The sequence below is a fragment of the Ambystoma mexicanum genome, chromosome 11 (genome assembly GCF_040938575.1).
Source record: "Ambystoma mexicanum isolate Mex_15411 chromosome 11, UKY_AmexF1_1, whole genome shotgun sequence".
Lineage (NCBI taxonomy): Eukaryota > Metazoa > Chordata > Amphibia > Caudata > Ambystomatidae > Ambystoma > Ambystoma mexicanum.
The window spans coordinates 453858997-453871745 of NC_090934.1; the positions used below are offsets into that span (position 1 = coordinate 453858997).

A 12749-nucleotide genomic window follows, 5' to 3' on the forward strand; every position below is an offset into this window, starting at 1 on the left:
TTCAGTTATACTACAATTCACTATGTGTCCTGGTAGGAATAACTTGAAATGCCTTCACTAGTATGCAACACTGGATACCTTCAGTCCTATCCCACCGCTGTACACCAATTTGTTAAGAAGGATTTCTGAACTCTGTCCAGGAGGGGCAGAGGTTCAGAAGGCCAACCTAGTTTCTTGGAACAGGGTAACCTCTGGACAAGCCAGACCAATCAGGGTAGCTATGGCAGACGGTCAAGACTAAGTCTCAGGAGGGTGAGGGTGACTGAAGGACCTCAATGAGCTCACAGAGCAAGGACACTTACACATTACTCCAGACAGGTGTTATATTAAGGCCTTAGTAACATAGACCATAGCAAAGAATCACAGTAACACTAATTAAACCAATACGTCACACTCAATACAATATATATAGGGGGGATCTAAAAGGGTGACTGCACGAAATATGTTAACATATTGTTAACGACGGCGGAGACAGAGCACAAGTCCTGCATAAGCTGGTCAGCCCACTGGTTGCCCCAGGGAACCTTCCGAGAAAGCTTACTTACAGGTTTTGGTGAAGGTGCCGAGCATAGTTGGTCCCACTATTCCAATGGGTCGAAGCATCTTTGCAGACCTTCTAGGTCGACCAGATGCAGAGGGGTCCCACGGGATGACAGCGGGCTCGGGTGCCAAACCTTCCAGCGGGTCACCAGCAGTTCCTCGACTCCACTTTGTAGTTGCAGGATACTTGGATCCTATCCTTTGTTCAGTGAGAACTCAGGAGATCGACCTGGTAGTGGTGTTTCCAGCCTCCTCTTATCCAAAGTTCCCCTTGTGCCAAAACGGAGAGGACCCAATGGGAGAACTGCTCACAAACACTCACTCCATACGTGGACCAATCACAGACCACGGTGGTCTCAGGCATTCAGGACACTCTAGACTCTCTGGCACCCAGGATGTGTATTGAGACCAGACATCCCAGCCCACATCCTGGAGGCACACATATAAGGCATGCAGAAGGCCGCAAAAGCATTGGGATTCGCGGGAAAATGCATGACCAAATAAGGACTGGCCTGGATCGACTCGACCTGGGGAAGGTGAAGGGGCAAAATGGCCAAAGTACAGGACAAAGAACCTTGTGGCATGGCCATTTTGGAGCCTGGCCACCTATTTGTGCCAAATGCGGTTAACGCATTTAACATGGTAGGAAAGGGTTCAAAAATAATGCCAAACGATAGCTACCACGAGTCCTGTCCATGACACATCTGCACAGTTTATAAAAAGTCCACCGAGAGTATCTAGGGCCTTTGGAAATGACTATAGACCCAAGTGTGCTGTATGGTAAGATACATTGCACACTTGTTACATGTTGCACAAAAGTTGCAACATTAGAAAAGGACTAAGGTAAACAAAGTCTCCCAGTACTGACTGTCTTAAGGGCATGTCAGTTTCCCCATAAAAAGTGAGCGAATGCCCAGAGGAGTGCAGCTGAAGGCTGTGCTTCTCTGGCAAAGTCAGTCAATGGTGTCTAAACAGCAGCAAAAAGTTTGGGGGTTGACACATGGAGGGAAAATTACATACACATGTGACATCTTTCCTAACACCTTGTTATATAAACATTGTAAAATTAAACACTTTTCATTTACTAACTCTGTCTCTCTATTTAATATACTACTATTAAATGTGCATGTTTTACTTCACCAAACCTCCAATACAATATCGATTGGGATAATGATCCTTCCCCAACAAATTATTTTCAAATCAGAGGACTCAAAATAGTAAAATATGCTGCATTTCAAGACAATCAATTTGTAAATTAAATCCATGGCACAAGGTCTTGTCACTCAAGTCAAGTAGAGGGACAATATTAATGTAATGTAATCAGAAAAGGAGTCCTAATATAGCCTGGTAGTATTTATTTAACGTTGTGTGTAATGTTGAGTTACTAAACAAACTAAATACTCCAATAAACCCAAAGATCAAAGTGTGAGGCCTACATCCATTCATATACAAAGAAAAAGGAACATTAAAAACAATCATCAGCATGCGTTTACATATTGGGCCTCATCACGAGTTCGGCGGTAACTAATAGCCCTACCGCCAAACCCCCCGGCGCTATTAGCGCCTGATCACGGGTTTGGCAGAAGGGTTATTGCCCATTCCCCATTGGGCCCATTCGGGAATTCCTCATTCCCCATTGGGCCCAATGGGGAAAATTTGCGCTTTTACCACCGGCAGATTTCCCGCTGCCAGTTATCACGCCGAAAATCAGCAATTTTACCGCAGATTTCCACCCAGCTCAGAGCTGGGGGGAAATCCGCCAGAGCCATGATCTGGCAGACCCTTAAATGCGGCGGTAATAGCACTACCACCGAATTTAAGGTTTACCGCCAGACTCGTGATAAGGCCCATTATTTCCTCTGTGAAAATAGGAAGTAGCTAGAATTTTTTTATTTAATAAAGTTTGCACTTTTTAAATTGCTCTTTGTGCAGAGAGATCATTAATAACGGAATGGATAAGTTAAGGATCATATCATTTGCTAAATAGTTACTTTAAAAGGCACACTTCTTACAAGAGGTGAATCTATAGAATGAAATAATGAACGAGAAATATAATTACCGTTGCCATAAGAAGCCTGGAAACCATTTCCTGCAACAAATGAATTGGCGACAAACTCCACCAGCATCTGATTGGATGAGGATGTTATTGCAAGGGGGATGATTTGTCCACAAGTTTTATCCATAAGGACGGGGGCAGTCTGACTGCTTCCATCATAAACCTTGACATAATTTCTGGTGCATCCTGCTGAGGCCTGGATATTAAAGATATTGAACCACAGTGAAACCTGAAAGAGAAGAGTGCATAGAGAGCTTAGTTTCCAAATACAACTCTTTCCCATCATGCGTTTACAATTGTTTTTATAATGAATAAGTATATAGAACATTTTCTTCAATGTCTCAAAATGGGCTTTCCAATAGGGAGTACACTCATGCATTAAAGTGAGTAAGCAACCATTGTGCCCACATAAATAAACTTGTCACCACCATGGTCACCTTGTTATTAGCTGGAAGTTGAATTTGCCAGAGGGAGGGTGCGTTGTTGTCATACGGGGTCGGGTAGCTGGGAGTGGCAATGCTCCCTGTCAGGCTATTCAGTAGGATCGGAAAACGAACTGTAAGGTAATGAAGAACACAATTATACGGGGTGTCACATCATTTGCGACATTGGAGCAGTGAGAAGATTAAATAACCCTGCACAGACATGAGCAAAACAGAGATTTGTAACAAACCACTGAGCATTACATGTGCCAGTTCCAAGAGATGTGAGAAGGAACAATGAATTACGTCTGCAAGTTTCAAGAGAAAGATAAAGGAACAATTCCTTACACCAGTTGCTGGTACCCAAAGGATCTGACAGAACTCTAAATAGTACAGCATCTTGCAGTCCCAACAGATGTGTAAAGGCACATTGACCTACCTAGCATCTAACAGGTCCAAGACCTATGAGAGACCAAGAACGTTCATTATTTAAAGTGCTTTGTTAGGTCTCAGGTGCTTCAACAAGGCTGGGACAAAGAATGATTGAATATTGTGGTGGGGGTCCATGTGCTGTAACCTTATCTCCTGTCTGGAAAGTCTGATGTCTGTGAGTTGTGAAAAGAGAGGTGTGGTGTAATAAGTGTGTGGTGTGTGGATGTGAGGAAAAAGGGAAGGGGAACTGGGAGTGAAGGCAGTATGGGAGGGTGGGGAAATCAGTACTACTTGATCGGTTTTTAGGAAACAAAAGATTATTGAGTGCATAACTAGACGTAACCATGAGTAGCCTTACCCAACTCAAATACATGTGTATCATGCTTCTACGGTCATAGGAAAAGATAGTGGGTCACTGACATGATTTGAGGGATGTATGAGCCTTGGAACGAAGAAGATGAATAATAATCAAGGGTTGGGTCATATGTATACACATTTAGGCACAAAATATAAGCGGAAATAGTTGAAGAATAGGCTGAGCATTTTCGAGTTTTGAAGGATCGTTGAGGATTTGGTTAATGTCCCTGATGACCCTTAAGGAAGAGAAAATGTAATTCCAACACCCTGTGTCACCACCTCATTTTATGTTAGCCTGCATTTAAACCAATCCCGACTATGTGCTCCTTGCAGCACTGCAACAGGGAGCCTCCGCCATGTATGAAAACATCCCAGAGGGCCCATCACTGAATATAACGTGCGCCCCATTAGTGATGGAGACAGAGTACAGGGTGTTGAGGGAATTAGAAAGAGCGCTTCGAAGGACAGAGGCAGAGCTTGTGTGAGTAATGTTGAAACAGGGACGGAGGCGAGGAATGCCAATAGGTACCGATAAATGGAGAGCAGGTGATATTTTATTTCGGATTGATAGTAGAGTGATTGAGGATGTACACGTCCAAGTGAGGGATGATGGGCACAAAGATGAAGGGCATAGAGGAGGTTACTGTGTGCTGACTGTTTAGACTAGGGGCCTCATTACGACCCTGGCGGAAATTGACTGACCGGACCGCAACAGCGTAAATAGCGTTTCCGCCATTGCACGAAGGAGCAAAGTGCGGCTAATTACGACCCATCGGGCACGAGCATTACGCCATGGCGGAATCCGAAAGGCTGCGATGGCGGAAATGACCCCAAAACGGCCCTTACCGCCGCCGTACGCTGCACCAGGTGCAATACCGCCACCCATCTTAGCGGTCACCGTAATGAGCGGTCACCGTAACGAGCGGGCACCGCAAATTACGGCCACCGTAAATATACGGAAACGGAAGTAAAAGCATGTGGCCGGAACGGGAAACAGCACGCCGCACAACTATAAAATCCGAATCCCAACACAACCATAAAAATCAGACCCTGACACACATCCCAACCCGTTAGCAACCCCAGTCAAAAAAATAAATATGGGAAAGGTAGCCAAGAAAGCGTGTGACCGCAAGCGGCAGGTACACTTCTCCCGAGAGGAACTGACCGTGCTCACCGAGACCCTCCAGGAAAATGCCGCCGTCGTCTTCTCCAGTCAAATGACCAGGACGGCCCTTGCCAACAAGAAGGCCATATGGGCCCTGGTGGCACAGCGCGTAAGTGCGGTGGGGACAACACCCCGCACGCCACAGCAATGTCGCAAGCGGTGGGACGACCTGCGGATCCGCGTACGCAGCATACTTTCTGCGAACAGGAACATCGCCACAGCTACCGGGGGGGGTTCAGAGTCGCCCATCAAGTTGACCCCCTGGGAGGAAATCTGCGCCTCCACCATAGGAATGGAGAGCATAGAGGGAGTCGGAGGGATGGAGAAAGGAGTGCCGACATCCGGAGAATCAGGTAGGTTGGCCAAGAGAAACAATGCGAAATCCACAAACCACGAACATGTGCAGTACCATGTGACCCCATAGTGCAATACATACTTTGCCCTGACAGCGCCCTCTAAAAGTCAGAATGAACAAACAAATCAATCAAGAAGCCATAAACAACCCCTACATGTGCAGCATGCACCCCCTAACTGCAGGCAGCCAAATGAATGCATCCTCAATCCACACGAAAATGAGACCACCTCCAAGGCCCAGTCCCAAATCAGCCTCATGTACCACCCCAATGCATTTGATACGTTGCCATTCCAAATCCGACAGACCCATAACTAACGCTCGCCCCTCTTTACTCCACCACAGGGTCCGATACCAACGACGAGCTGCAGGACACCCCTACCAGCACGCCTGCAAAGAGGGCCAGGACCAACGTCCCAAGAGCCTCCACCTCAGGTGCAAGGATCAAGACACGGCAGCAGCAGGAATCAAGTGGCAGCACACTGGAGGGGACTGCAACAGGCACCCCAGCAGCCAGCAAGTCCACAACCCCAGCACCACAGGTCCCCCCCAAGAACGTATCTGATGGCACTGCCTCTGGTGGTAGCAGCACCATAGGTGACACAGCTGTCATGCCAGCATGCTCCGACACGGAAAACAGTGCTGGCGACGTAGGTACCATCCATGACCTTTCCCAATCCCCCTGCATGTTCCATCCCCTACACCATGACGAAACCACGCAGGGGCACCCTGAAGACGACGACTGGCCAACCCCCACAAGTCCTGTGCCAAGGCAACATGTGTTGAGCAGCCCCCCTGTCACACCACCGCAAATGTCCATGGCCCAGCAGAGGCAACAGTCCCTCGACCTGCTGATCGAGCAACAGCAGGAAGCGTCCACGCTACTCAAGGACCATGCAAATGAATGCGGGGGTTCCAGGGCAGCCATGGAAACATCCACCGAGACACTCAGGGCACAAATAGAGAAAAGTAGTGAGAGCCTCAGGGGAGAAATGGAGAGAAGCACCGAGAGCCTGAGAGCACAAATGGAGAAAAGCACCGAGAGCCTGAGGGGGGAACTGCATGCGACGTCCAAAGACGTTTGTGCTGAACTTGCTGCTGTGCGCCGTGTGCTCTCGGAGCTCTCACAAACCCTCAGAGACATGCATGGACGCGAGCAGGCAGAGACATCATCCGTGGCAAGTTCCGTCCAGGGCAGCCCCCAACGCAGATCTGGCAGGAACCTGCGCTCCACGGGCAGGGGTGCCCCTGATACCCGTAGAGGGGGCTTGCAATAGCGTCTAACCACGGACAGCATGCATATTCGGACACTGGTGTTGGGGGGGGAGGGAGTAGGGTGGAGGGGGTGTGTTGGGCTTCACTGGGTGGCGGGTCCATAGGGTGTATAAATCAATTCACATTAACAATACAGCACCTCATTATCATCCAATGACATGTGTGGACATTGATATTTGCGTACGAGGCCTTCATAGGCGTACAGTCCACAATGTGCCTGTACTACACACACACAGTGCCACAGGTCCCCTTTCCGTGTAATAGGCACCATGCGTGGTTGCTAGAAGCATGCATCTATGATGCTCTGTCGGTTTGCACGTACATCCTGTGCCTCATGGACTCCTTGAGGTGCCTCCACATCCCCACCCTCATCATCATCATCATCTTCAGGTGCATGCAGTACAGCGTCAGGGGGCATGGGCACATTCCTACGTATGCACATGTTGTGCAGCATGACACATGCCATGACCATCTTAGAAACCTTCTCATGGCTGTACATGAGTGCCCCGCCAGACCTGCTGAGGCTGCGGAAACGAGCCTTCAGTAGGCCGAATGCCTGTTCAATGACCACACGGGTACGTGAGTGGGCATGGTTGTAGTCCTCCTCATGCTCGTTCTGTGGGTTCCGGATTGGTGTAAGGAGCCATCTCTTCAGTGGATACCCGGCATCACCTGTATGAGACGAATAAAGGGTGTCAGTGGAATGATAGTGCTAAGTAGCCCCCCCCCCCCCCTGCAAGGTCATTGACGCATCAAATGGGCCACGATGTCATGCATGGAATGAGACTCACCGAGTAGCCAGGATCTGTGCCCTGCGTGTCGCTCCATGTAGCGTGGTATTCTTGTGTTCCTCAGGACCATGGAATCATGGGTAGATCCTGGAAATCTGGCACAACAATGCGTAAATATCCTGTTGGAGTCACACACCATTTGCACATTGATTGAATGAAATTGTTTCCGGTTGCGGTACTGGACCTCCATGGCATGTGGGACAACCAATTCAACATGGGTGCAGTCGATGGCACCAATGCAACCCGGGATGCCGCCAAGTGCATGGAATCCCACTTTAGCGTTGGTAATCTCCTGGTACGTGCGTGGTAGTGTGATGTGGTCGTCGGCGTGCTTCAGGAGGGCATCGTGCACTTGGAAGAGTGTCCGTGAGAACAGTGGCTGTGAAATGCCATGCAACTGTCCCACTGTGTGCTGGTAGGTGCCTGTGGCCAGGAAGTGGAGTGCAGACACCACCTTCAGTAGGGGTGGGATGGCGGTTGGGCTATCTATCATGCTCACGAGGTCAGCATGTGTCATGTCCACAATGGCGATTATGGTGTCCCGGTCCAAACGGTAGAGGGTGTGGATCTGCTCAGCAGTGAGGTTGAACGGATCGGCTCGGAGGCGTGGGATTGCGGGCCGCCTGCGTGGTGGTAGTGGCAGTGCTTGTGGGCCTTGCTGACCCTGCCTTGCCCTCCTCCTCCTCCTTCTCCTCCGTCTCCCCTGTGCGCCCGGTTGTTGTACCTGTTGTTGTTCGTCGTCTTCTTGTAGTTGTAGCACTTGCAGTGCTATCTGGTACCCCAGGCCCAACATCGCTAGTCCTGCCGGTAGCATTTTGGAGTGGGAGTGGTTGTGGGAGGGGTTTGGGTCTGCAATATATGTGCTGTCGGCCTGTATGGCCTCCACCTGTGCTGATTGAATGAATCTGTGGCAGATGCAATCCCTTCTGGCCGAGCACGTCCCGCCCGTAAGGCTGCATTTGGCCGCATGGCATCTTGGGATTTGAATCATGTATCAAATCCCGATGGCAGTGTGATGTACTTTGACTGATCTTCATGCTATGCTCCCATTGTTACACATGCTATGATTGCAGCCGCTTACATACCTGTGAAGAGTCAGTGGCATGTAGGGCTCGATCGATGGCCGACCCTCATGCAGCACAGTAACGTACTTCACCGACGGGCGTGGCGTGCCATTTGTGAATGCAGCCAGTTAGCATCATGACACACAGCCGCACTACATTGATGTAATTGTGAATGCAAGCGTTCACAGAAGCATTTTCGACGTAATGTTGCAAGTGAGGAATTCGAAGGCCAGCATTTTGGGTTTTGAAGTAGCGGCGAGGATACGCCCACAGGTCTGGCTGGAAATGTAACGTTCTATTGTAGAATGTCCTTGGGACATGGCCCATAACGAGCAGGCAATGAATGATATGAATTGAATGGGATGCGCAATAGCGTTGTGGACGATAAGGCAGGACGTTCCCAAATCCATCTTGCTTCACAACACTACAGATCCGGCCAGGGGCACAGTGGTTTTTGCGGACTGCATTACGCACAGACGCGATGGAAGTTTCACATATTATGTGAGTGAATATTCATGCGTTTTCATTGCGGGATGAGGGAATGATGTGTGGATGCATGGACTGATGATTCCGTTTAGGGTCTGCCATGTACATGGGTTTTTTGATTCACTCCCCTTCCCCTGCGTTATGTGATGCAAGGCTGCCATAGTGGGACATACGTCTATCTGCCCTTGTCGGATCCTCCCTGTCTCGACGCGCCTTCATACACTTGTGTCTAGGCACGTTACTAATCCCATGTCATGGGTTCTATCTTGACGGACGCATGCACAGTAACCGACGTTGACAGTGGTGTATTTAGCTCGATTGGTTTCGTTATGATTCGATACTGATTTAGGGGTGTGTATATTCCTTTGGAGTGGGCTAGCATGCATATGGGTGTGGATTTGGTGTGTTGAATGAAAATTGTAATGCATCATGAGTCCCGTAATGCAATCGGTTGATTTGTGTTTCTTTTGGGTGACAGGTATCTCCTGCCCTATTGCAGATGCCATCTCTACGCCACTCCTCCAGATGGTTTTTACTCTCGACTCCTGCAGCTTCGGGTGAATCAGTGGAGCACCATTTCGATCATATGGGACGATCGCCAATGGGCCACATGCCCTTACGCTGTACTGGTGGCTAGGTGCAACATTTCGGCCTTTCAGCTCGACTAGTGCCTGCCTCATGGGACGGACCTGCGGTTCTTGCCGCTTCCATGTTGCCTTTTGGAACGTTGATGTAGGCCCTGTGTGCCATGATGGTACAGGGCGTCACACAAGTGGAAGCCGGTCAATTATTGCTGATGCAGCCCTCGGTGATGATGGTTGTTTTGGTGGTATTTTGCAAATTGCTGTGGGGCCTTTGTCATTTGGATGTGCATTTAAATTGTATTCCGATATTTGTCGTGTTGCGTTGTTCTTTGCAGGTGATGTGGCGAGTTTTCGCTTTGTGGCGGTATGTATTGCATGATGATCTGCATTGTGTTCCGCCTTCTGAGTTGAGTTGTGTGGTACAGTACTGGCCGCGTTTGCCTACGTAGCACAGTATGGTCACGGATGGGGGCTGCCATTGTGACTGTTTACATGATGTGCTGTTCAGGGGCGGGGGATTGGCTTTTGGCCGACTGGTGCCTGTCAGCCAGGTCGATTGGTGGAATGATGGGTTGTTCAGAATGTGGCTGGTCACAGGTGACTGTGTTTGCGTGCGTTTGTTGGAGGGGGACTGGGGTCATGTCCATTGGAATAGCTTCTGTATTGATGCCATCTGTGCCCTGCAGCTCCCATCGGCCCCTCTTGGGATGAGCCTGGCTGCTCAGTCACTCTGCCGACTTGTGTGGTACATGCTTCTGCTGATGGTTGGTTTGTTTGCTGGCATGAGTACAGGGCTGGTGCAATCCCCCTCAGGATGCTGTTTTGGATGTTGCCTTGCGCTGGTGGCAAGCGATGGGGGTCTACTGTTGTTTTGTGTCATGTGTTCTTGATTTTCATTTTGATGTATTGTACCTTCACATGCCTGTGCTGCGTCAGTACGGCTATGGTGACATGCCGTACATGGATGCCCACTCACGGGGCGCTTTGAGCCCCTGCATGCTTTTCTACGTTGGCATGCATGGGTGAATTGTGGATTTCACTGGTTGGATAGTGTGAGTACATTGCGCCTGCCAGGAGTTGTGCAATGAGGCCAGGGAGTGGAGTACAGGCACTCAGTGGGCCATTTACGGTTGGTTCGCGTTGCCGTATTTCTCGCCATGGCGGAATGGTACTTTACGACGTGCTTGATGGCGTTCAGTACATGTCCGCTAGGGTCAGAATTCGCGTACCGTTGCGCCATGGCGGTGATTCCGGTTTTGCAAGGCGCGCGTGCGCGTACTTGGTGCAGTTAGCGTTGCCGTTCAATGCGGTGTCGCTATTGGCATCGTACTTTACGGTGACGGGTCATGATCGCAACGAGCGGTGTTCGATGGCGGTATTGCATTTCCGCCATCATTTTTCCATTTCCGCCAGGGTCGTAATGAGGCCCTATGAGTCCATTAGAACAGACACAGAAGTGGGAGCAGCAGAGGGAGAGGAATCGACAACAGAGGAGGAGCAGGGGGGAGAGATGCCACCTTGGGTGACACCAAGAATAGAGAGTTTATGATGTCCAAGACTTTGCATGCGTCCAGGATTTATGGCGGTGGTGAAAGGGGAGAAATGGGGGAGAACGTTAGACATGGATAAAAACAATTTTGTGATGCTGTACGAAGACCCTGCCAAATAGTGCAACAATGATGGTGTTGATAAGAACGGTTAGAGTTCCTCCTATCAAAAAACAAATGTATACCCAGACTGATAAATGGGATGGGGTTGTAAAACCAAGAATGGCGAAAGTAGAGCAGGATTTCACACCACCAGGGACCTTTACCTTCCCTCTACCTGACCCTGAGAATTATGTGGAGCACTAGGTTGACTTAGCAGGAAATGGGAGGTGTTGTTTAATGATGGGCTCTCCGGATAAATATGCTTGAGGATAGGGGAGTTTATGCCATTTGTGTAGGGCACTAAGACTGCAAGTGTAAACTGTGGATGATTTTTAAAAAAAACGTACTGCTAGAAAACACTGTGGGGCACTAATACAATATTTTTCCATGGCTGTAAAACACAAGCATCCATGCTGGTGAAGACTCAGACTTAGAGGCTCACATGGAATTTCTTTTTTACAGTAAGCAAGTCATTATCAGTCTAGCAAATATAACATTGCCAGCTGAATATATGTAGGCAATGAGAGTAATAATGGGGGTCATTACGAGTTTGGAAGTAGCCATGGTGCTATTAGCACCATGGCTGCCTCCAAACCCAGGTCTGGTCTGACTGAATGGAGACTTACCAGGTCATTCCGACCTTGGAGGACCCGGTAAGTCCCCATTCAGTAAACCATTACCCATTCCCATTTGAGCCCCCATAGGGCTCAATGGGAATAGGGAGGGCGCTAATAACGGGCCCGCAAATTGCGGGCCCGTTATTAGCTCCAAGGTCCCTTAACGGAAACCGCAGGAAACGGCTGGTCAGACCAGCCGTTCCTGCTGGGACCCTTTAAGGGACCTCGGAATAGGGTGGTAAGGATTTACCGGCACCGGCATCCTTACCGGTGCCCGTAAACCCTTACCGCCCAACTCGGAATGATCCCCAATATATTTGTTTGAAATTACCTTACAGGCAATAGACTGCTCTTGGAATGCTGCAGTGAAGTGAAATGCATGCAGTAATTTGATAAGAAGTACCTCTCTCAATACATTTATTTATGTGTAGCTAAAAAAGTTGTATACTCCATTAGACAGACATATTGAGTCTGTGCACTGTCATGTCGATAGAATACATCTGTGTGGAGAGAGAAAACCCATTGAAAACTATATTCAGCTGTGCAAAACACTAGGTGAGGAAGCACATTCTATTTTTGCCATTGATGGTTTTCAAATAAATGATCAACATATTAATTATGATTTACATTCATTTGGAGAGACCTAATATTAATCTTTCGATTCTGTCTGGTCTATAGATCCTTGAAGCACAGGAAGCCATATGTGTCAGACAAACAAAATGACATTTGTCCTGATGGAGGCCGTGGGAGTGAGACCACTCTACTAATTCATGAGGCCAAAACACATCTTTGTCAACATAGTTTGATAATAACAGTGTCAATATTCATACACTGCACAACGAGCCAAGTGATAAGGCGTAGAAAATTAAGTCAATCCTTTGATCAGTAGGAAGGGTTACAGTCATGGATGAGGAAAATGTTCAATAAGCGATATGTACAATGGTAAGCACTTTAGTCCT

The 12749-nt window shown here is 48.6% G+C and overlaps 1 protein-coding gene across 1 annotated transcript in view; it reads right to left on the reverse strand.

The window, feature by feature from the left end:
* LOC138503508 (astacin-like metalloendopeptidase) overlaps positions 1–12749 on the reverse strand; it is a 151002-nt gene that overhangs the window by 12537 nt on the left and 125716 nt on the right. The window contains exons 15-16 of the mRNA XM_069623294.1: positions 3034–3152; positions 2600–2825 (exon numbers count right to left, since the gene is read on the reverse strand). Coding sequence (XP_069479395.1) covers positions 2600–2825; positions 3034–3152 — 345 coding nt within the window. The remainder of the gene's footprint in view (positions 1–2599; positions 2826–3033; positions 3153–12749) is intronic.